Source organism: Anolis sagrei, chromosome 2 (assembly GCF_037176765.1).
Source record: "Anolis sagrei isolate rAnoSag1 chromosome 2, rAnoSag1.mat, whole genome shotgun sequence".
Lineage (NCBI taxonomy): Eukaryota > Metazoa > Chordata > Lepidosauria > Squamata > Dactyloidae > Anolis > Anolis sagrei.
Window position 1 is genome coordinate 287,011,356 of NC_090022.1, and position 16,215 is coordinate 287,027,570.

Sequence of the window (16,215 nt, forward strand, 5' to 3'; positions counted from 1 at the left end):
TGAGGTCTCTTCCAACTCTTTGATTCTATGATTCTATGACTTCTTGTTTGGATAGGTCCAAAGGACAGGTTGCTTGCAAGAGCATAGGTACATGCTATGTATTTCCTTACCAGCAAGAAATAATCAAAATAATATAATCCAGTTTTTAAAATCAACACATTTGTTGAGTGTCAAAAACTAGAATGTCAAAATCCAGTATTTTGGAGCCACCAACTGGAAAGGCATTCAGTCTGCCATGACATACAAATGGACCAGGACCCAGCTTGCGGAAAGGCGTTGAACGCGCAAGTGATTAGCTACAGGAAATTTTCCTTGGCTTGGCCCATGAAGAGAAGGAAACCCTGACTGAGCTGAGTCAGCCCCTGCTATTTAAAGGACAGAATGTGTTTGCAGCTGGAATCGTCCATCTAAACCACACCCTGTTTATTTGAACATGGGCAAGATTTAGCTCTCCGTACCCACTGGGCTTGCCGAGTTTAAATTTAGATCAAGGATATCTGAGCTAGAGAGGGGATCTGGGAGGGAGGGAGGCTGCCAGGAGTGTGTTCAAACTCTGGATGCACTTGAATTCGGTAGCTAAAGGGGAAATGAGAGCTCTCCTGTTTCGTGACATCTTATACCACGGGGAGAATAAACCACATTTCTGAAGTCTTTGCACCTCCCTGTTCCACAAAGCTGTTTTTGCTGGCGGTGGCACATGGAACATGAAATGCCTCCAACTTAGCAAGGAGGCACGCACACAACCCTACTATTAAACTTCAAAGCACTACAATCCTGCTTGGAAATAATTTGTTTGCTGTCCACTGGGCTGAATTAATTCTTGATCTCCAGAATGAATTCCCAAATAGGATGGAGTCAACATGGTAGAACTAATGCAAGTTTGAGACAACTTTAACTGCCATGGCTCAATGCTATGGAATCATGGGTGTTGTAGTTTGATGAGGTACCAAAGACCATGTAAAACTAGAACTCCCATGATTCCATAGCATCGAGACATGGCAGTTAAAGTGGTCTCAATCTGCAGTAATTATGCAGTGTAGAAGCACCCTGAGAGGAAAGGAACTTTTTTGCAGAGTTTGATAGGATTTGTTGGTTGAAGGCTTTCTTGGCTGGAATCACTGGGTTGCTGTGAGTTTTCCGGGCTGTATGGCCATGTTCCAGTTGCATTCTGTCCTGATGTTTCACCTGTATATGTGGCAAGCATCCTCAGGGGTTTGTTCAGAGGTCTGTGGAAATGAGACAAGTGGAGTCCAGGGTCGGAGAAAGAACCCTTGTCTGTTTGAAGCAAGTGTGAGTGGAGAGTCAGCATCTGCCAGGAGCTGAGATGAAGCCAGGATATTTCAGGCTGGAAAAACATCTATCATTTATTTACATTATTTGGAACAACATCAGCAAGAAATATTACTATATAAGAGACCTTCTAATATTTCTAAAATTGTGGCAGATTGGAGGAGTCTGGTCCACCCGCCATGCTCTCTCCATGGGAAGGAAAGAGATGGTGTACCTTTGGAAGTGGCAGATCTGCAATGGAACACAGTCTGGTCCTTGCCTCCTTTTCTCATGGGAAGAGAAAGGAGTGTAATTTTGGAGTCCTGATACATTTGCAGTGAGTCAGTTCCTGCTGTAGGGAAAACGGATCTGATCCTTGGCATTGTGTTATGGCTTTCTGGAAGTTTTGGAACTGTCTGTTGGCTGCAGGGAAAGCAGGGTCTGGCTTAAGCAGGTGCTTTTCCAAGGAGAGAGAAAGGAGAAGGTATTATTTGGATGCATGAGGATGAATGAATATGTATGGTTAATGCGAATGCAGAGTAAAAATGTATTTCCCCTTTGTTTGTTAACCAATATAACTGTAGGTTGTTTGTGGATTCAATGTATGTTAGCATGTCTGTATGTATGTTAGCATGTCTAAATGTTGTTCTTTGTGTAAAACTGTAAAGGTTTTGATACACTTTCTCTTACTGGGCCAGGCTATAGAACAACTGCTAAATCACCACCAACAGCAATAAGATCTACCAACTGAAAGTTTGCTAGTTCAAAGCCCAGGTCAGAGTGAGCACCTGACTGTCAGCCCAGCTCACTGTTTACCTAAGCAGTTCAAAAACAGCTTAGAGCTGTAAGTAGAGAAATTAGGTACTACTAAAAAGCGGGGGAGGTATTTTATGACACCATAAAAGAAAAAGACCAGAAAATGCTGGTGACCAAACAGAAGGAGGAAGACCTGATGGCGCTTCGTCATAGAGAATGGATCGAAAGCACCCACCCACCCACCCCCACGGCTGGATTTGAGCACAGAAAGCTGGATGTCAACACAACATGTCTCCTTTCTGTCTGTTCTGTCCTGTCTGTCCAAATGGCATTAAATGTTTGCTGCGTATATAAACTATGATCCACCCAGAGTATTGTTGCTGTTGTTGTTGTTATTATTATTATTATTATTATTGTAAAATTGCAATAAAAAGGACCTATGCTTTAAAGTTATAGAAATATTATTCATAATATTAATTTTTGCAGATTTGATTAATATGGTCTCTCTAGGAATCTCCATAGCCCAATCCCTGTGTATATTTACTCAACAGTAAGGTTTGTTACTCCCAAACAGCACAGCATTAATTCAATAAGTTCCGAGTTGATGAAATAAGAGTTGGTGTTAAACATTATGCAGAACAAATATGTTCTTCTAAAGCCCATGGGGAAATTTCAATCATTGTTATATTACTAAGGACTCCAAAGAAGTGCAGAAATTGATATTAAGAAGAGAGATCCATCACTTAGTCCTATGTGCCCTCAACCAATCCCTTTCAACCAAGCATTACAAAACAAATGTGGAATGGAACTCTGTTGTAAACATACACCATGTACCTGCGAAAAAGAATCTTGTTTCAGGAAATTTCTCCTGTTTTGGAGTCAAGTAGTACTATTTTGTTTTCATTTTTTCAGTGGAACAGCTATGGTCATAAAGTCCTCTGCCAGCATGACCTCTTGCCCGTCCAGCACCAACTCCGCTTGCCTCTTCAATTCTAAGACATCCAGGTCTCCCGCAGCAACCTGACTGGTGGGCTTATACCTCTGACTCAAATGAGACAGAACCAGCTTCTTGACTTTACACCGCTTTGCAAACTCTGCCGCCATTTTCGGAGTGCTGTGCCCATGTTCCTTGGCTTTGTCCATCTGGCTATCGTCTAGCGTGGCTTCGTGAACCAAGATATCAACTCCGTGGCACAGGGATGCAGCTCCTTCTCCAACCATACCACAGCAGTCTCCTAAAATGCAAATTTTCCTTCCAGGAAGAGGTTCTTCTAAGACGTCCGACGGAGAAATTGTGGTTCCATTTTCTAGGACAACCGTGATACCTTCTTTCAGTTTGCCATACATTGGGCCGGGCTGAACTCCTAGAAATTAAAGCACAGGGATGATGTTATCTTCCAAATGGCTCTTCGTTCCACACAGTTTCAATATACATTTGTATCTTTACTGGAGGAAAAGCAGAATATAAAAATGTAAAAAAATTAAAAATAAACATTGCATATATTTTTAGTGAACTCGTTCTCCAGGTGTGGATCCTTTTGCAGGCTTTTGGAAGGGAGGGTTATTATTATTATTATTATTATTATTATTATTATTATTATTATTATTATTTCTTACCCACTTCTCTGATCGGCAGCTGACTGGCTGAGCATGCCATGAGCCAGAGTTCTGATTGGCTAATGTCTCTGGTTTGCTGCTAAGACAAACGGTTTTAACTGTCACTTTCACCTCAGAGAGAGAAGAAAGTGCTGACTCTGTGTTCTATATATTTGGATTTATAGTCTACCTATACTCAAAGAGCATTCTGAACTTCACCAGCAATGGAATTGAACCAAATTTGGCACACAGAACTCCCATGACCAACACAAAAGAATGGAAAGGTTTGGTGGGCATTGACCTTGAGTTTTGGAGTTGTGGTTCACCTACAAACAGAGAGCACTGTGGACTAAAACAATGATGGATCTGGACCAAGTTTGGCATGGATACTCAATACGGCCAAATGTGAACACTGGTGGAGTTTGGGGAAAATAGACCTTAATATTTGGGAGTTGTAGTTGCTGGGATTTATAGTTCACCTACAATCAAAGAGCATTCTGAACCCCACTAGAACTGGGTCAAATTTCCCATGACCAACAGAAAATACTTTGTTTTCTAATGGTCTTAAGAAACTCTGGGCTAGAGGGAAGATATAGAGGGATCTCTCACACCCAGCAACTTTGTATTTGTGGGTCAGCCAGGAAAGAAATGGCTGCCAACTCTCTGAAGCCTGATCATTTCTAAGACACGAAGCATATTTTAAATACTGTTTAAAAGGACTGTTTATCCCCTCTGTCCTCTGTAAGAATTCAGAGAGACTGCTGTATATATTGTTGTGCTGTTTGACCTTTAGAACTGAAGTAAAGTTACTGTTACTCGTTACACAAATCTGAGTGACACATTATTATACTGCAGGGTATATTTTGGTTCAGAAACTGTGGTAAAGCTTCTGTTTATTTACATTTACAACCTCCAACAGTTTTTACCCAGTTCCTTCAGCTTCTGCACATTGAGCCTGCCTGGCCGCAGCTTCTCTTCCACCAGGAACCCAAAGGAAGGGATGCGATGAAATAGTCTGAACGCCTTCATCACAAACTGTTCATTGTCTACCAAGGGATACGAATCATCAGTGGGATCAAGGTAAACCGTTCTCCCTGGCATTCCTTCAGGCAGGGCGTCATCTCTGTACACGAAAGACAGCTCCTTGCGTTCTTCTTCAGGGCACTGATCCGGCGTGGGCACCAGTTCATGCACAACGTAAGGGAATGCGAGCTGGGAGTGAGACAGCGCCATAATTCTCCAAAGAAAGCTCCGCAGTCCAAGCGGTCCATAAATATCAACCGGAAGCTTGTTTGCGGCAGGATCACTCTGAAGGCTGATTGTGCAGAGAAGTCCAGGCAAACCAAAGAAATGGTCTCCATGAAGATGAGTGATAAAGATCTTGGTAATTCTTCCTGAGAAGGTAATAAGCAGGGGTTCAAATGAGGATGAAACAAGACTTCATGACACACACACAGCCTGGGAAGTTAGGTGACTCTATGTAAGAAAATTTGAATTTTTTCTGTTCCTGGTCTGAAAGTTTTATTCCTGATTAATTGTGTGGTACTTTGAAAGGAATTGTTATACTCCAGAAACTTCTTTTTTTTTTGTGGTTGACCGGGCTGAGGTGCAGTTGGCTAGGAGTCAGCTGCATTAAATCACCACTGACTGAAAGGTCATGAGTTCGAAGCAAGCCTGGGTCGGAGTAAGCTCCCGACCATTTGTCTAGCTTGCTGTCAACCTTTGCAGCCTGAAAGACAGTTGCATCTGTAAAGTAGGAAATTTAAGTACCGCTTATGTGGGGCAGGCTAACTGAACTGACTGTTTATTGATATTGACTGTTATGTATAATGTGTTTTAATTGCCTATGATACTGTCTTGTGATAATTTGTACTATGTAAACCGCTTTGAGTCGCCTACGGGCTGAGAAAAGCGGTATAGAACTAAAGTAAATAAATAAATAATTGACGATGCCATAAAAATCTCCAGCAATGGATGAAAGAATGAGGAAGTACTCCATCAAGGACTAGGTGTCACAAGCAGACCGTGAAACAACAGCTCCCCCAGGGTCCGGAATTCGAGAATACCCTCATGAAGCTTAAATTGCCCCTGTGTTTATTTATTTATTTATTTACATTTCTTACCCCGCCCTTCTCAACCCCTGGATGGGGGACTCAGAGCGGCTTATACTGGCAACAATTTGATGCCGCAACAAATATGGCAAATATAACAGCAATATAAAACAATAAATAGGTTAAAAACAGTTAAAACATTATTATCACAATCATGTAGCCATTTCCATTATTATCACAATCATGGAGTCCAGTTCGACATCCAAAGTGTCATGCTTGCTGGACAAAAGCCTGGTTCCAAAACCATGATTTCAGTTTCTTCCTAAAGGAAAGGAAAGATGAAGCCGACCTGATCTCATTGGGGAGAGAATTCCACAGCCAGGGGGTCACCACCAAGAAGGCCCTGTCCCTTGGCCCCGCGTGATGCGTGTTTGTCTATATATGTTGTGTGTCTATGGCATTGAATTTTTGCTATGTATATGTGCACTGAGTCCCCTGCGGGGAGAGGAGGGCAGAATATAAATACTGTAAATCAGGGGTCCCCAAACTAAGGCCCGAGGGCCAGATACAGCCCTCCAAGGTCATTTACCCGGCCCTCGCTCAGGGTCAACCTAACTCTTAAAAGCACACAACAACAACAACAACAACAACAATTCTATCTTATCAGTCAAAAGCAGGCCCACGCTTCCCAATGAAATACGAATAAGTTTATATTTGTTAAAATTATTCTTCATTTCAGTTATTGTATTGTTTTCAAGTGTCTTTTGCACTATAAGTAAGATATGTGCAGTGTGCATAGGAATTCATTCATGTTTTTCCCCCCAAATTATAATCTGGCCCTCCAACAGTCTGAGGGACAGTGACCTGGCCCTCTGTTTAAAAAGTTTGAGAACCTCTGTTGTAAATAAATAAATAAATTGGTTGAGAGTCAATGAGATATTCAACCAATTAAAAAAATATATTTAGAACCCAAGAACAAAAATAGTGTTACAGCTCCAAGAATCCCCCAACCAAGAAGTCATGTGAGTTGAGAAATGCTGGGAGCCCAAAAGACTCCCAGCAACTTCCCCCAACCTTTTAATATTTGTATTTCAAGCATGCAAAGATTCCCCTTTCCTGCGCACTGTTACTAGCAGTTGCTCTTGAGGTGTCTTTTTTTAAAGTGGCCCGTCGTCAAGAAACCACAATCCCCACCAGTAAGTGGGAAACGAACAGACAAATGTGAACCTCTAGAATTAACCTGCTTTCAGTTGACTTTTCATGAACTGGGTCTGCGTCCCTTCACCGCAATCAAACAGCCAGCATTCTCCTTCGAAGCGAACAACTGTAGCAGAGGCACCTCGAGTTGGAGATGGATAAGCAGCCCCCGTCCCCAGGAATGTCACATCCATTGACATTTTATTCAGAAGCAGTGCAGCACCTGAAGGAGAGGGAAACAGAGGCAAATACATAATTCAATCCAGAAATGTCAAATCTGCAAATGTGGAGGGACGTCGTCTTCCTAACTGTGAGAGCTGTTCAGCAGTGGAACTCTCTGCCCCGGAGTGTGGTGGAGGCTCCTTCTGTGGAAGCTTTTAAACAGAAACTGGATGGCCATCTGTCAGGGGTGTTTTGAATGCAATATTCCTGCTTCTTGGCAGGGGGGTTGGACTGGATGGCCCATGGGGTCTCTTCCAACTCTAGGATTCTAGAACATAGCCATATAGCCCAGAAAACTCACAGCAACCCAGTGATTTCAGCCATGAAAGCCTTCGACAATAAATTAGTTTTTTATCGTGCCTGAAGCAAATTGAGAATATACTGCAAGTCGCTTGTGATGAGAGAGAATCGGCCGTCTACAAAGACGTTGCCCAGGGGATACCCAAATGTGTTACCATCCTGTGGGAAGCTTCTATCATGTCCCTGCATGGGAAGCTGGAGCTGACAGACTGATGCTCACACTGCTCCCTGGATTTGAACAGCCAACCTAAAGGACAGCAGTTCTGCCGGCACAAACCCATTGGACCACCGCAGCTCCTAAGGTATTAATAAATATAACAGTGAATTCTAATACACAAATGATGGAAGATAATTGATTGCCTTGCCATCGTGTCATCAGCAACCAGACATTTGTATTACATTTTTAACAAAAACAAACAAACAAACAGACAGACAAAACACAGAATTTGCAAGCTTGGTAGTTGTTTAAATGTCCTTTGACCAGTATCTGGCCACTTGAAGTGCCTCTGTTGTTGCCGCAAGAAGGCCCTCCATTGCGCATGTAGCAGGGCTCAGGTTGCATTGCAGCAGGTGGTCAGTGGTTTGCTCTTCTCCACACTCGCATGTTGTGGATTCCACTTTGTGGCCCCATTTCTTAAGATTGGCTCTGCATCTCGTGGTGCCAGAGCGCAGTCTGTTCAGCGCCTTCCAAGTCGCCCAGTTTTCTGTTTGCCCAGGGGGGGAGTCTCTCATTTTTTATCAGCCATTGGTTGAGGTTCTGGGTTTGAGCCTGCCACTTTTGGACTCTCGCTTGCTGGGGTGTTCCAGCGAGTGTCTCTGTAGATCTTAGAAAACTATGACTTGATTTAAGTCGTTGATGTGCTGGCTGATACCCAAACGGGGTGGGCTGGAGATGTCTCTGACTTGGTCCTTTCACTATTGGCTACTACTTCCCGGCGGATGTCAGGTGGTGCAATACCGGCTAGACAGTGTAATTTCTCCAGTGGTGTAGGGCGCAGACACCCCGTGATAATGCAGCATGTCTCATTAAGAGCCACATCCACTGTTTTAGTGTGGTGAGATGTGTTCCACACTGGGCATGTATACTCAGCAGCAGAGTAGCAAAGCGCAAGGGCAGATGTCTTCACTATGTCTGGTTGTGATCCCCAGGTTGTGCCAGTCAACTTTCGTATGAAATTGTTTCTAGCACCCACCTTTTGCTTGATATTCAGGCAGTGCTTCTTGTAGGTCAGAGCACGGTCCAGAGTGACTCCCGGATATTTGGGTGCGCTGCAATGCTCCAGTGGGATTCCTTCCCAGGTAATCCTCAGAGCTCGGGATGCTTGCCTGTTCTTAAGGTGAAAGGCACATGTCTGTGTTTTAGATGGATTAGGGATCAGCTGGTTTTCCCTGTAATAGGCAGTTAGAGCACCTAGAGCTTCAGAGAGTTTCTGTTCAACCATCCCAAAGCTCCTGCTTGAGCAGTAATGGCACGATCATCAGCATAGATCCAGAAGAGACCAGAAGCGACTTGCAACATGCAAGCAAGCAAGATAATTGATGAGTTAATACTTCTAAAACAGAATAGATATGTATATAATTTCAATAATGTGGATATTATATATATATGAAGACATACAGACACACACACAGTCTGTATAAATGATAGCCTAATATAACAAATATTTACATATGTATTATTAACCTATTGACAAAAGAAAACAAGTCAAGGATATGTAAATATCCTTGTTAAAACTAGGGGAAAATGGGGTATGTCTAAGTAAGCTGATACAATAAATAAATAGAATAGTAATAATACTAATAGTTCAAAAAATTGGAGAACCAAAGATTGGGCACCCCTGAGCTAGACCTCCATATGGATGCATCCGACAGCCATTTCCATTGGGACTGAATGGGGATGATGGGAGTTGCAGTCCGACTCAACTGCAGAGGGCAGCTTTCAAGAAATGTCACTATTTACAGACTCACAAAATGCATGCATGTTAAGATGTGTCGTTTTCCTACTCACCTTCTTTGCTGGAAATCTTCCTTCTAAGTTGACATCTCACCTTCCAAAACAGACATAAAAGGCTCTTTCTTTAAAAGCGGATTTTTTTCTTGCTTCGAAACGTATTTACTGTTTCTTAAAATCCGAAATTAATCCACCAAACGACAGGAAATGGGAGAAAACTGAATTCCTTTCCCTATGCAAGCTCAGGCTTTTTTTTGCATTGCTTATTGCACGAGAATTGAGAGTCACGTGCTCAAGGATTTGGGACTTCAACTCCCAGAAGCCTCAGCTGCCTTGGCTAATGATGAGGGATTCTGGGAGCTGAAGTCCAAAAGGGAAGGCAAACCAAGGTATTTCCTGGGCTGGACCTTTCAGGAGGAGGAGTGGCCAGCTTTTCCCTTGCAACAATGTTGAATGAAAGTTTATTCAAAGTTATTCAAACCAATTGGGAAATGACATTTATAACCCAGGAACAAAAATCATGTTACATAGTGTATTCTCTCCAGCCCTCTTGATGCAATTCCCCTCCAGTGACAGAATGCTCCTTGAGTGATGGGTCACTCCTTGGGTTAGTAGGTGTCTTGTGGCCAAATTTGACTGCAATTCGTCCAGTGGTTTTTGAGTTATGTCAATCCCACAACAAACATTACATTTTTATTTATATAGATTGAAAGTGGGAGAACATTCTTGTGAACAGAAAGTAGGCAAGTGAAAGGAGGAAAAAGGGGAACCAAAAAAATAAAAATTAAAAATGCAAAAGAAAAAAATTTGTATGTGTTGACTTCCTTCTTCTTTTGGTGATTTGATATATTTTTAAAATAAAATTAAAATAAAGTTATATTATAGTTTTTCTGCTTCCCCTCAGTTTTCACTTTTCCTTGATTCTCTTCAGCAAATGAGATCTAGGTTGTTGTAGGTTTTTTCAGGCTATATGGCCATGTTCTAGAGGCATTCTCTCCTGACGTTTCACCTGCATCTGTGGCAAGCATCCTCAGAGGTAGTGAGGTCTGTTGGAACTAAGAAAATGGGTTTATATATCTGAGGAATGACCAGGGTGGGAAAAAGAACTCTTGTCTGTTGGAGCTAGGTGTGAATGTTTCAGCTGACCACCTTTGTGCAGGTACAGCTGTACCAGGAGCTCCAATTTTGTTTGCTTTGCATTGAATGTTTGTTATAGTCCTAAGTTTCAGGGACTCTGCAGATAGATGGCTTCTTTTGGCTGCAATCATAGGGCAAGCCACCTGTCAATTATAGTTAGGTTCCCTGGTCCCGCCCCCTTTTTGGGTTTTTGGAGGGAATAGGAGCCTTTTTGGTTCAGTCCACACAGAGCAGCTTTCCACGCAGGACATAATACCAAGAGCTCCTGTAGAAAGCTTCGTCTTCTACGGCTTGGCCGGGGAGATACAGCCCCACGGCTTGGCCAGGGAGATATACAGCCTACAGCTTGGCCGGGGTTATACAGCCCATGGCTTGGCCAGGGAGATATACAGCCCATGGCTTGGCCGGGGAGAAAAGGCCCCACAGCTTGATTGAGGATTTTACAGCCTTACAGCTCCTTTGCTGAAGGACTTCAGCCAGCCATCACTGAAACCTGAACTCCTTCTTTTCCCCTGGAAGTCTACAAAGCTCTGCTTGGTAAGGGTCGCTCGCGGAAGCTAGACACAGTTGGTACCGGGTGCAGGGGCTCCACGCCAACAGAGGCAAGTACAGACTGCCCAGATTAGAAGTTAAGGATTTCCCCATTAGTTAATTACAGTTAATTAACTAACTGTTCCCAGTGAACAGGATTGCAAGAGCCAATAGACTGTTAAGAAAGCTTGAAAGTACCTGTTTGTTTTCATTAATAAAGAACATTGTTGAACCTTTAAGCAATCTAAAGACTCTGTTTGGGGGAATCCAAGGGCCTTTAATCTGAGGCAGCCCTGGCGTCCCGTTGGGCACATGGGAATTTATGTCCTGTCTACAGTCTTATGCAGAGGCCTAGCGTGCGACAGCACAACCTTGATTAGCGTTAGATGGCCTGGCAGTTGTTTGGTGTGGCTTGTTAGTGCCTGGGGGAATCTTTTGTTGAGAGGTGATTAGATGTCCCTAATCAAGGTGGTGAGTTGAAACATTCACACCTGGCTCCAGCAGGCAAGAGTCCTTTGTCCCACCCTGGTCATTCCACAGATATATAAACCCCTTTTCCTATTTCCAACAGACCTCACTACCTCTGAGGATGCTTGCCATAGATGCAGGGAAAACGTCTGGAGAAAATGCCTTTAGAACATGGCCATATAGCCCGAGAAAACCTACAACAACCCAGTGATTCCGGCCATGAAAGCCTTCGACAATCCAGATGATCTGCTTTGAATTGGATTATATGGCAGTGTAGACTCAGATAATCCAGCTCAAATAAATAACCTGGATTATCTGTTTTGATAATCAGGATTATATGGCAGTGTAGAAGGGGCCTTGGCAATGCAGGTAAAACAAAGAAAGTGTGATTGCACCAAGATCATAGACCAGTTTCATGGTCAAACTGGGTGAAAAGAGGTAAATGAATGAATGGGTGAGGTGCAGGGAAGATGGATCTAACTGGAGCAATATGAGAAAATTAAACACACGACACCAGCAATTGGAAAGGCTTTTACTATGAAAATAGAAGACCTAACACATCTCAGAGTACAGTTACGATATTAACAAAGGAGAAAAATAAACTCGCATTTCAAAACACAGAGCAGAAAATTAACATTGTGAAGTTTCTTTTTAGTTTTGCCTCTGAGAGAACTGCTCCCTCAAAAGGCATTTGATTTGCTTTCACCTCCTCCTGCAGCCTATACACAATTCAGAGCGATCAACAGAACGTATTTCTAGGTTTTCTCCTTGCTTTTGCATCTCTTGTGACTTTTTCACCTGCCAAAGATAGGCGGGTTTTCCTTATAGCCTGATAAGAAAAAAAGCAAGAATGCAGTCTCCGCTTTCCTACATTGATTATAAGGAAAGGGTCCTGATTCCTCCCTGAAACTTGAGGACATTTTTAACTACGTCTCCCAGAATCCTCTGGAATGGGAAAATTGGTCAGTCAGTCTCCTTCTTTGTTTGTTTGTCAAGCTCTGCTTTTCTCTGCACACATAACCCCATTTTCATGGCAGCTGCAGAAAAATCCTGATTCAGATTTCTCAATAGCACCCGCTGTAGAAACAGTTCCTTGTCTGACAATAGAGGAAGAAAAAATATTTTTAAAATTAGGAATTTCCTATTCCCTAATCTCACCAATCAATATGCTGTGCAAATCAATTCCAAAGTGTTTTTAAAGAAGTCTCCAGCATATGCATCACATCAAACCAGCATGGTCACTAAGAGGTGTCTTCATGGACTGAACCCCAGAACTACCATTAAATACGACTGTTAAAAACTGCATACTGAATAAGTTACTAAAAAGAAAACAAATGTAAAGTGAGGATTGGGAGAGTGGCAAAGTGCAACAAATGGATACATGTCATAAGGCAATGTTTCTCAACCTGGGGGTTGGGATCCCTGGGGGGTCATAGCCGGGGGGGGGGGGTATCAGAGGGGTCACAAAAGACCATCAGAAAACACAGTCTAATCAATTATGTGGTTTCTGTGTGGGAAGTCTGGCCCAATTTTATCATTAGTGGGGTTCAGAATGCTCTTTGATTGTAGGTGAACTATAAATCCTAGGAAGTACAACTCCCAAATGTCAAGGTCTATTTTCCCCAAACTCCACCAGTGTCCACATTTGGACATATTGAATATTCGTGCCGTTTGGTCCGGATCTATCATTGTTTGAGTCCATAGTACTCTCTGGAGGTAGGTGAACTACAACTCCAAAACTCAAGGTCAATGCCCACCAAACCCTTCCAGTATTTTCTGTTGCTCGTGGGAGTTCTGTGTGCCATTTGGTACAATTCCATCATTGGTGGAGTTCAGAATGCTCTTTGAATGTAGGTGAACTATAAATCCCAGCAACTACAATTCCCAAATGTCAAGGTCTATTGCTCCCAAACTCCACCAGTGTTCACATTTGGGCATATTGAGTATCTGTGCCAAGTTTGGTCCGGATCCCTCATTGTTTGAGTCCACAGTGCTTTCTGGATGTAGGTGAACTACAACTCCCAAACTCAAAGTCAATGCCCACCAAACCCTTCCAGTATTTTCTGTTGGCCATGAGAATTCTGTGTGCCAAGTTTGGTTCAATTCCATCGCTGGTGGAATTCTGAATGCTCTTTGACGTAGGTGAACTATAAATCCCAGCAACTACAACTCCCAAATGACAAAATCAATCCCTCCCAACCAACCCCACCAATATTCAAATTTGAGCGTATCAGGTATTTGTGCCAAATTTAGTCCAGTGAATGAAAATACATCCCATATATCGGATATTTACATTACGATTCATAACAGTAGCAAAATTAGAGTTATGAAGTAGCAACAAAAATAATTTTATGGTTGGGGGTCAGCACAACATGAGGAACTGTACTAAGGGGTCACAGTATTAGGAAAGTTGAGAACCACTGTCATAAGGCAAAAAAGGACAACAAAATCCCATCATCAAATGGGCAGAATATCAAGAGATAAAAGAGTTTTGCCTCCTAGAGAAAAAGACATTCAGACACATTGTACAGTACACCATTTATATTTATATAAAAATAACATCTTTAACACCCAACTGTTTACCAAGAGGATGGCGAAGAAACGTATTAGATACACACACAGCTCCTTATCAACAAATATATTTTTGTCGAAGGCTTTCATGGCCGGAATCACTGGGTTGTTGTAGGTTTTTCCGGGCTATATGGCCATGTTCTAGAGGCATTCTCTCCTTGCCATAGATGCATAGATGCAGGCGAAACATCAGGAGAAAATGCTTCTAGAACATGGCCATATAGCCCGGAAAAACCTACAACAACCCGAAAGTAAGGTTGCTTACCTGTAACCATGTTTCTTCTAGTGGTAACTGTGAAATTCACACCTGTGGTATTTCCCTGCGTCCACGCAGCTGACTCGGATCTTTCTTGAAAGCTTTTCCTAATTAGGGACTCCAGCCCCGCCCATCTACTCCTAATAAAGCCAGGCAGCGGGGCTTGGAGCCTTAATTCCGTACCGCGAAAGACAGTCGGAGATAAAAGGCATGACAGAATGTGGGGAGGATGGGCGGGTTGTGTGAATTTCACAGTTACCACTAGAAGAAACATGGTTACAGGTAAGCAACCTTACTTTCTTCTGCGTGGTACTGTGAAATCCACACCTGTGGTAGACTAGCGAGCAGTCCCACGGATGGTGGGTGTCATGCTAGTGCAGAAAAAAGTACTGCTCTCCCAAAAGCCGTCTCCTTCTTGGCAGCTAAATCCAATGTATAATGGGAGACAAAAGTATGCGGTGTTGACCATATGGCCACCCGACAGATATCATGCAGAGGCACACTGTGCAAAAAAGCCATGTAGGCTGCCAATGCTCTAGTGGAATGAGCATGGATCTGAACAGGTAAGTCCAGTCCTGCCATTTCACAAGCTAGCCGGATAGCACAAGTTGGAATTGCTGTCTGTTAGAGTAGTCAAACTGGAGTCCTTGAGTCAAACCAATAGTTGTTTTTAGGAGAGAACACCGAGTTGTTGCTGCTTTCGCGGACAAAAGGAATTAAGGCTCCAAGCCCCGCTGCCTGGCTTTATTAGGAGTAGATGGGCGGGGCTGGAGTCCCTAATTAGGAAAAGCTTTCAAGAAAGATCCGAGTCAGCTGCGTGGACACAGGGAAATACCACAGGTGTGGATTTCACAGTACCACGCAGAAGAATATATTTTTTCTACCATTTTGTAATTGTACTAAAATTAAATTTTTTGTTTTTGCTCGTCAAACACCTTGCTGTGAATAGAAGGTAGCCCAGGTCCACATTTGTGGACTAAGAACATTTCCCAATGAAGGTGTCATGGAGAACAAGGCCCATCATCCCCAGCTAGCACAACAACCAAGTGTCAGGTTGGTGAAGGAAGATCTAGCAAAATACCAATCTAAAGCATCTAAATCCAGGCACCCTTTTTCTCAAAGCTGCATCTCCGATGTTGACAATCTTATGCAAAGAATGCTCAAAAATATTCAAAAATATGTCCTTGTATGTTTGCACCAGGCATGGGCAAACTTTGGCCCTCTGGGTGTTTTGGACTCCAACTCCCACAATTCCTAACAGCCTCAGGCCCCTTCCTTTTCCCCCTCAGCCGCTTAAGCGGCTGAGGGGGAAAAGGAAAGGGCCTGAGGCTGTTAGGAATTGTGGGAGTTGGAGTCCAAAACACCCAGAGGGCCCAAGTTTGCCCATGCCTGGTTCACACGGCTAAAGTTCTTTCAGGCACAAATAGATTTTCATCCTTTTTTTGGCAAGCAGGGCAGCAAGAGTTGCAATGAAACATAAATATAAACCTTGCTATCTCATTGTCATTCTGACACTTAACAGCAAAGGGAAAAGCCAAGAAAAATCCGCCAGCTTCCAAAATTTTATTGAAAACAGTTGTTGGTATGACCCAATTATATGAAAAGAACTTCCTCTATCAAACGGGAACCAATCCTTTCACCAATTCTCTCCAAAATCTCTCAATCTGAGTCCAAACTCAACTTTTTGCAACTAATTGGGTTCCAAGTAAGTCTCAATACAAGATGTTGCTATTTAGCAATGAAAATTAGGTATTTAAATGTCTGTTTACAAAGCCATACATGTAAGTGATCCGTGCTATGCAATTTATCCCATAGAATCATAGAATAGAATCATAGAATCAAAGAGTTGGAAGAGACCTCATGGGCCATCCAGTCCAACCCCCTGCCAAGAAGCAGGAATACTGCATTTA

At 42.8% G+C, this 16,215-nt stretch overlaps 1 protein-coding gene across 1 annotated transcript; it reads right to left on the reverse strand.

Annotated features, from left to right (window-relative positions):
* Positions 1-1,346: 1,346 nt before the first annotated feature.
* ELAC1 (elaC ribonuclease Z 1) lies at positions 1,347-9,646 on the reverse strand. Its single transcript, XM_060761160.2, has 4 exons — positions 9,400-9,646; positions 6,913-7,092; positions 4,548-5,015; positions 1,347-3,389 (listed from the first exon to the last, which is right to left on the reverse strand). The coding sequence occupies exons 2-4, from the start codon at positions 7,067-7,069 to the stop codon at positions 2,926-2,928; spliced, it is 1,089 nt and encodes a 362-aa protein (XP_060617143.2). The 5' UTR covers positions 7,070-7,092; positions 9,400-9,646; the 3' UTR covers positions 1,347-2,925.
* Between the last annotated feature and the right edge of the window lie 6,569 nt (positions 9,647-16,215).